General features: G+C 42.5%; 1 protein-coding gene across 1 annotated transcript; it reads right to left on the bottom strand.

The window, feature by feature from the left end:
• Positions 1-1,379: 1,379 nt before the first annotated feature.
• LOC121956235 (phospholipid phosphatase 3-like) lies at positions 1,380-8,427 on the bottom strand. Its single transcript, XM_042504365.1, has 7 exons — positions 8,344-8,427; positions 8,125-8,278; positions 6,082-6,239; positions 5,627-5,913; positions 5,447-5,504; positions 3,110-3,286; positions 1,380-2,893 (listed from the first exon to the last, which is right to left on the bottom strand). Exons 1-7 carry the CDS (start codon positions 8,425-8,427, stop codon positions 2,789-2,791), a joined length of 1,023 nt encoding a protein of 340 aa, XP_042360299.1. The 3' UTR covers positions 1,380-2,788.
• Between the last annotated feature and the right edge of the window lie 452 nt (positions 8,428-8,879).

Below are 8,879 nucleotides of genomic sequence, written 5' to 3'. Positions count from 1 at the left end.
GAGTGTGTGTGTGTGTGTGAGAGGGAAAGAGAGAGCTATAATGAAATAAACTTGCAGAGCACCGGAGTGGAAGCCTCCAAACAAAACAAGAGGTTAAATCACTTATCATTTCAGTGTTTACGTTTTGTTTCAGCCCAGATTTTCTTACCTCTTCACAGACCCTGGTATCCTGTTTCTAAAAAAAAAACAGGCTGTAAGCTGACTGACTCACAAATGACTGAAATGGCTTACTTTACCAACTCTGCTGCTTGCTTGAGTAGCCAGAGGCAACTGAGATGGCACTGACATTAAAAGGTTCAGTGGGTAGGATTTAGGGGGATGTGTTGACAGAAATGGGGAAAAACATAAATATATTGTAGTCATAGTATAATCACCTGTCTTTTCCCTGCCTTAGAATGGGTCGGTACTCTTCCATGCAGTCCACCATGTTGCAGTGTTATGTTTCTTTAGCATCCTGGAATGGACAAATCTAACACTGGCTCTAGACAGGGCCATTTGGGATCATGTTGGCCACTGCAATTAGCAGCACGAGCCAACTAGCATTTGAAAAACTCTGTGGGAAAGGTGCGGAAAGGAAGAGAGGAAGGGATGTCTGCAGAAAATTCATCTCATGTTAAAAACCTTCTGAACGTCTGGATCTTTTCATATAAACAAATGTCTGTTAAGTCACTATCTCTCCACAAATTAAGTAGCACAAAGGGGATTGAGGCTAAGGACCATGGATGAAAGGACTGCATTATTTATATATCTGCAGTTTTATGAACTGGGTGTTGGGGGCAAAGTTTATGGAAAAAATGCTGTATTAAGTTGGTGCAAACCAAACTATTTCCTACTGCTGCAGATTAACAATTAAAGCATTTAGCTGTTAAACATGAGTTGACTTTACTATCAAGTAGTCACAGGAAATGCATTGTGTTTGCCGGTGAGATCAGCACTATTGCTACTTTCGTGGCCATTTTCAGTATATTTTTGACAGCAGATCGGTTAGAAATATTGCAGCGAGTAATGGAACAGACAGCAGCAGCTACGATGAGCCGTTACATGAAGAGCTGCCGGCGACAGGCTGCACACCTTCAACTTGGTGAGACAACTTTTGCTTTCACTGTGCTCTGCTGTCTGCAGAATCATGTCATGTGAAGCATAAAATCAGATTACCATTGCTCACAGAACGATGGAAAAAATGGAAAGTTTTTGCGTCGGCCACTGTAGTTAGAAGCCTATGGTAAAAACCTCCTGAACACTGAAGAAATTCTAACCGGGAGAAGTTTCGGATGGTTGCAATCTATAATCCTCGCCACTTGACACTACTAATCCCCCTAAAACTTGACGTGTGTGTGCGTCATGCTAACACAAAAATAATGGTGGACAGAAGAAGTTAAAAACATTCAACATTCATTTTATTGGTTTGGTTTTTTGAGTACAGTGGTTATTTCTGCCCTTTCTGGCGTTCACAGACAAAACGAACAAATAACAATAATTGGGAACAAAAAATATAGCTTTCTGATAATATCTGTGGCTCAGTCTAGTAGTTACAACAGATACAATAGTAACTCTCCGTACCTGATTGACACAAACGTAAATACAAACACTTAATAAACATGTAAAAACTGTCCAAAAACTGGAACTAATACTTATGAAATTCTGTGTGGTTTATAAAATGACAGCTATTTACATTCAATTTGAATAATTATCATTTCAAGAAAAAAATAGTGTATGAGTTTGACATTAACAAAAATAAACACTGATTATTCAAACATGTGATAAAATATATAATATTGATTATTATTAGAGGGTTCCATTACGTACGTTCAAGTGCTATTAATAAAGATGCACAGAGGGGCTGCTGGGGTTGCAGCCACATCGGCGCTCCTGTCAGAGTGGCATAAATCAAGGTGCAGCTCAGAGATTGGAGTCCGGTGGGGCGAAAGGTCAAAGGTTACAAAATTCAGTCAAACCTCCACCTCTGAGACACAGTCAAAGTGGTTAGTAGAGAAAAGTGGTAGTGCTGAGGAGGGTCAGATTCCTCCCCATCACCACCTTGGTTACACAGAAAGAAAGATAACGTTGTATTACAGCTCAAATACTGTTTTTTTTTCTTTGCTTACATACAGGTTATTGTTTAGTCATAGTGATGCAGGGCAGTCTGATTAGAGCAGTGGCACATCAGAGGGTAAAGTTGGTTAGAAGTTGAAGCCACTGCCGGTTCCTTATCACTCGGCACAGAGCTGTCTTTACATCTGAGGTCTAATGGTCTCAGTTCACAGCTGCAGGGTGACGTTTTCCAAACTGAGCAGAAGATCAAAAACAAAGAGGAGTCTGGCTTTTTCTCCTCTCTCACCAAAGACCAAAGAGTGACCACTTGTGCTTTGAAAGCTAACTAAATGCACTGACCAAATGCCTCCATCACAGAAGAAAACTATCAACATTAGCAGCTTCTATAAATCCTCTTGAAAAATAGAGATTTGTTTTTCATATATAAAAAAATATCTGTAATATTGCTATGCAGTTCTTTTCACTGGACGGGTTTGACTTACAGTCAATGTGCTTCTTGTGTTTCACATGTGTGAGTGTGTGAACATTAGATTACTGTGTGAATGTATCAGTATGCCCTGAAAGAGCAAGCATGTGTTAGATTGTACTCTTTCATCGTATCCTTCTCTTAGAATGATTCCCTTTCTTTAAGACTTTTCTCTCTGCTCCAGAACTGTGCTGTCTTGACATTCTCCCTGTCTTTCTGCAGTCCATCTTCTCTTGTCTCTCGACTCCTGGAGTGATTGCCATGTGCGTGCTAACAGACAGTTTGCTGGCTGGACAGTGGACTCTCCAGGGACATGCTTGTGGGAGACAGGTCTGGACGGGTGCAGGGCTTAAACATGGAGGAGATGTAGAAAGCCTGCAGGCACAGACGCAAAAAGCATGTCAAGGAATATACACAGACCACACACGCTGTCAATCACTCGCTGTTTATAATCACCATGAGAGATCAGAGAGAGTAAAATGAGGGAGAGAGCCTATTGTTTAAGCTAACTCTGCAGAGAGAAACAAATCCCATGAGGACACAGATAACTGTTATTCAAGACTATTTAGACAACAGGGATTTTCAACATACCACCCAGTAAGCAGTCAGTCCTCCTTGGATAAATCCTGTGAGGACGTCAGTTGGATGGTGACGGTAGTCAGAGATGCGGCTCAGGCCGGTGTAGATAGCAATCATCACTAAGAGGAACTGTATTAGTGGGCGTAACAACCGAGCTCCTCGCCACGACAACCGCGCCTGCAGGTAGAACTTCAAGAGAGAGAAATATTGTTATTGTATTGTTACTGAGTTTATAGCTACTACAGAAAAGTAATTACATGCATGTGGGTGCTTTTGTTAAAGGGACAGTTAACCTCAAAATAAAAAAAAAATGTTTTAAAAGTTTCCTCTTACCTGTAATGCTATTTATCGATCTAGATTGTTTTGGTGAGAGTTGCTGTTGGAAATATTGACCATAGAGATGTCTGCGTTCTCTCTAATGTAATGGAACTAGATGGCACTCAGCTTGTGGTGCTCAAAGTGCCAAAAAATACATTTGAAAAACTCAACAGCAATGTCTCTTTCCAGAAATCATGACCGGGTTACTCAAGATAATCCACAGATTTTGTTGTGAGCAATCTAATGCAGGAACTTTTTTCCTTCCGCCATAATAGACAGATCTACTTCAGCGGAAATGTGTTTTTTGTTGCTTCGAGCACCACAGGCCGAGTGCCATATACTTTCATTATATTTGAGAGAGGGCAGACATCTCTATGGCTGATATCTCCAAAACTCAGCTCACACCAGAACAACTTAGTTTGATAACTTGCACTACAGGTTAGAGGGAAAATATGTATTTTTGATTTGGGGATGAACTATCCTTTTAATGCCCAACAAACATAAACTGATGACTGTAATACAGGTTCTATAAACACAGCCAGAGATCTTTAAGTGCAGCATGGACCTCAACTCAGTCTGCTACCCAGAGGGGAAAAAAAAGCTTGGCACGAGTCCATTAACACTATCTAAACCCCATTTCCTCCTTTTGTTCATCCTCATCTCCTGCCTCAGCACTGTAGTGCAGAATGGATGTTTGTGTCTGTAAAAATGGGGTCATGGAGGCGAGCGTGATGCAGTTGCGGGACTAGCCTTATTATGAGTAGACTGGAGGTCTGTCTGGACCCGTCGACCACTAGAGAGCATGTGGCCTACATTTCTGCGGTGAGGCCGACCCTCACCACGTCCTTCTCTCTCCCTCTCCTATCCCAGCTGAGAGCAGGTGTCACAGTTCCTGCCTTTACACAAGCAGCTGGCCTCAGTGCAGGTGGCATGTAGCTACAGGTTTGACACAATCTCTCCAGGTTGTCTACAGTCTGCTGAAACACTAGCGAGCAGCAAACTTGCATGCAAGGCTGTAAGTTTGTGCCTGCGGTGTGTTTGTGTGTGTGTGTGTGTGTGTGTGTGTGTAAGACGTAGAGAGGAGAGAAAACAGGGGAAACAAACAGTGAGATTCTTGTTTTTCTCAAACCACTTCTTCCCTTCAGCACTCTTCCCTTTTGTTCTTCTTATTCAGTCTCTCCCTACTCATCCTTGTTTGTCTCTTTCTGGTTATAGAGGAGCTGCTTTTCATTTGGACTTCTATAGTGTACAAGTGCTCTTTGCATTTTGCATAGCAACACCTTCACTTCACTTTGATTTTAGCTTTAAATATTTAAGCCACCTAAAACTGTAATTCAAGGGTTAATGAGGGGGAATACATGAGGAATGTGGACATTTTATGGTTAATAATGTGCTTTTGTCTCCCTCTAACTGTCGTTTCTCTCCCACAATGCACCCATGACTGCTGGGCAGTGCAGTGTGAGAGAAAGATGAAGAGATGGGGGGGTTGTGAGGGTGTCTATTGCTGAAAGAAGCCTGTCGATCTCTCAGCAGGCATATTTAGCCCTCCACCCCCTCCTCTAAATGAGACTCACAACAAGGCCTCCTCTGTCTGCATAGCCTCTTCATCTATTCATGTTCCCCGTGGAAAAACATTCTCCCTCATTCTCTTACTCCCCTCCTCCCTCCCTCCCCTCCTCTCTGTCTCACCAGCTCTTTCAGCTTGGAGCAGGATGCCTTTGGAGAATTGCTGCTCTCAAAGATCTCCTCCCTCACGATCAGGAAGTGTGAATATATTTAACAGCAAATGTGCTGGTGCTGGTTTGCGCATGTTTAATTAGCTTATCTAGTTAATAGTTGCACTCAGTGTTGTTCTCTGAGCCTCTGGGGCTCTGTGTTTTCTGGAATTACTGAAATGAAAGTGTGAGTTCTAATATTTCTCAAACAGTGTAAACACAGCACCAACTACTGTAATTACACAGCACAAGCTCAGGTGAATATGAAGGTCACATTCCAGATGTGTGAGTGTATTTAAAATCAGCTGTGACTTACTGCCAAGTAGAGCATGGTGTACATTGCAAAGGAAGCGTGGCCGGAAAAAAAAGACTTCCTGAAAGACAAAATCAATAAAAGATGCCGAAGGTTATACATTAACTGCGTGACTCAAACTAAGATAAGTCCCACCCTTAGTAAACTAGTCATTTCAGAGCAAAAACACTCATGTGCATGCACCTTGCCTCCTCCACCATCTTCTGATTAGTCGCCCTGCAGGTGACCTTTGGCACGTAGCTGCCTGGAGTGCAGTTGATGGACGCGTAGGTGATGTTACAGACAGACAGGAAGTTAGGTCGCAGGCGTCCCACGCTTAGCTTGGCCATATTGGTGAGAGACTGACCCACACAGCAACCAAACAGGAAGCTTCCCAGCTCCTTGTACAGGCACGAAATATAGCAGTTTCGGACAAAAGCCCGCGAGTGTACACCTCGGAACCGTACCCGGTAGCATTCCCCCAGCGCAATCTGACAAGGAAGTAAAACAAGAGAAACTGGTTAATGTAATTCAAACAGTGTAGCTGAACAAATACTGGAACGGTGAAAGTATATTTATTTTTGTCTTTAAAACAAACACATGCTCCATGACATCATATAAAAGTTAACTCTGTGTCAGTAGAGCTAATCTTGTCTTACTGTTAGACCAGTGATGGCTATACCACCACCAATGAGCAGGCTGTCAGGGATGGCCTCTTTGTCCTTGTGAGGATAGGTGATGCTGGAGTCTCCACAGAAGAAGCCTCGCTTGTACGGAGTCACTGCCTTCAACTCACACGCAAAGAATGGAATGGAGGCTGATGAGATGTGGGAGATAAAGGGAGGGGGGTGGGGGCGGACAAAAAAACAAAAGATGGCTTGATGAATGTCTGTGAGCATGTGATCTGTGCAAAAACAGTCAGAAACAGGAACAGAAGCCCCTTTTACACTGCCTGCTCAATGCGGGAATATCGCGCCGTTATGCCATATCGCCTTTCTATATATAAAATATATGTATTCTATATGAAACCATGTCGATATAAACAGGTCAGCCAGCAGGTCAAGATCCTGGGCAAAATAAGGGGTGGCATATTTTGACGTGTTATACGTGCGACCCTCTGCAGGAGATTTTTGTAGTTAGCAACTAAGTCGATGACAACAGTTATGCCAATGACAAATGTTATGCCATATTGTTAATAAATCGCTGCAGACACATATGTCATATGTCACAGGAGAGGCCCACGCTGTTGTGTTGTCTGCTTTTGGTTCTGAAATGTTGGCATGCTAGTTAAAATCACACACTGGAGTGGGATGATGCCGCTGTCTGTGTGAAAATGCAAAGGTGGCATGAAGAAGGGAGTTAGTAGTGGCACTGCAGTGTAATCTCTCTGTAAAAAGGGCTAGAAAGAGAACAAGATGCAGAGGTAGTTGGTATAGTCAGCTAATATAAAGTTGAGGATTATCTTTAAAGAACATCAGTCATCTGGTGACATGGTTTTGGGGGGGATGAAGCATTCCACACATAGCTGCTTCCATCAGACGAGCAGGGAGAAGAAAGGATGACAGGCACAGAAAGACAGACAGACGAGGAGATGGGCATGACAGTGGAGAATTAAGATGAGGAAGGAGAAAGAAGATATTAGCGGGCGTACACAAAGAAATTCAGTGTGCCAGAAGAAGACAATAAACCCACTGTAGGATGAGCAAGGTATTTTTCACAATGGCGCTTTGTTCCAGTAAAAAGCAGTGACTTTAAAGGGATACTGACTTTCAACCAGCTTTGTATCAAAACAATGTGGGTTGTATGTGTAAATGAACTCCGGTAAACTCCCCTCCATCTAACCAGTGCCTTGATATCCCTCCTACCTCAGCAGCAAAACTCTGCTGTACGAAACAAATTGATGCAAAACACGTTATACAGAGAGTTGCATCAGCTCCCCGGGGCTGCTGCTCGAACTACAGGCTGTACTTCTGTATTTTTATATTGCCCACCACCCATGCCACCACTGTGGACACAGAGTATAAAGGAGCAACATGATGCAGGCCCACCCCGTCTCTCTCTCTCTCTCTCTCTCTCTCTGTCTTTCACTGTCAAACTCGGTCCGAAACGGTAAAAATAGACTGTGCTGGTTGAATATAAATCAAGATTATGTTAATGCACTGCCTATTTTTTGCCTAAAATGTTCCTAGAAACATATTTTTTAGTGCAGTATTTAGCTGTAATAGCACAAGCTTGTCAACAGGAAGTGGGCGCCATACTGCTTCCTGCACAGTGACAACCAAGGCTGAAAAAACTGAGATCAAATTGGAAAACTAAGCAGCTCTGATCAAATATAAATCAAAATTCTGTTAGTGTGTTGCCTATTTGTTGCCTCAAATGTTTTCAGAGACACATTTTAGCTTACTGTTCAACTGTAATATGAGATCATTTCTTGCCACCATTGTTTCGCATTATGTCGACCACCAGCTGGAGCATTTACTGGGCGCAGCACATTCTGGTAGTTGTAGATTTTCTAACTCTTGAGCAAAAGTGTCCTTTTTCTCCTTTTTCTCTGATCATATAGCACCTGTTTTAAAAGTATTTGCATCCTTCTACTGAAGAGACAGCCTTTTTTAAATTAAAAGGCTATCTTTCAAGCAGTGAAATACCTCTTTAAAAGGATAGTTCACCAAAACATGAAAATTCAGTCATTATCTACTCACCCTCATGCCAATGGAAAGTCGGGTGAAGTTTTAAAGTCCAGAGAGCGTTGCACTCATTTCCCAAACATTGAAGCAAACGGTGTGTGGGAGCTGCATTCACGTATGCGCATTCGAGCAAGACCAACGAGAGCTTGCTGTATCTGCACACCAGTATTTACATGCTACCCGGAAGCCTCCCCCACAAAGAGTAGCTTCAAATCCAACAATGAGACTTGTTACTTGCTGGTAACTCCAGTAGTCTCTCTCTGCTTGTGGGGGAGGCTTCTGAGAGCTCTCGTTGGCCTCACACAAACAGGTATACATGACTGGCTCCAATACTAGGAGCTACAGGCTACAACAAGGCTAAAAACATGGTGCCATTGACGTTTTTTAAAACAACTTGGCACGTTGGGGCTTCAGGACACTTGGATTACTTTGGATGAGCAATATGGAGACATTTTTTGGTTATATTATGTTTTTTTTTTAACATTTGAATCCTGGTCACCCTTTCCTTGCTCCTTTTCCCAACACCGTTTCCCCATGAACCTGCAGCAGTGTTTTGTGGACTATAAAGCTTCACCCAACTTTCGACATGAGGGTGAGTAGAATTAAAGAATTAATGACTGATTTTCCATTTTTGGTTGAACTATCCCTTTAGTCCATCTAATTGTACAACATACAAAATGTGTCAACTGTGTTTCCTGGCTAGTCACTAATTATAAGAAGTATCAGGTGAAAGTGGGTCAAGGTCTAGCACACTTAAGCAAACAAACCTC

The sequence above is a fragment of the Plectropomus leopardus genome, chromosome 17 (assembly GCF_008729295.1).
Source record: "Plectropomus leopardus isolate mb chromosome 17, YSFRI_Pleo_2.0, whole genome shotgun sequence".
Classification (NCBI taxonomy): domain Eukaryota; kingdom Metazoa; phylum Chordata; class Actinopteri; order Perciformes; family Serranidae; genus Plectropomus; species Plectropomus leopardus.
This window is presented reverse-complemented; position numbering and strand designations above follow the sequence as displayed.

Excerpts from the sequence above, each read along its gene's own strand:
- LOC121956235 (XM_042504365.1), bottom strand. The coding sequence starts at position 8,427 with ATGTATACCTGTTTGTGTGAGGCCAACGAGAGCTCTCAGAAGCCTCCC. Across the intron at positions 8,279-8,343 it reads ACTACTGGAGTTACCAGCAA|ATACTGGTGTGCAGATACAG; the intron begins GTAACAAGTCTC and ends GGTAGCATGTAA. Across the intron at positions 2,894-3,109 it reads GACTGACTGCTTACTGGGTG|GCTTTCTACATCTCCTCCAT; the intron begins GTATGTTGAAAA and ends CTGTGCCTGCAG.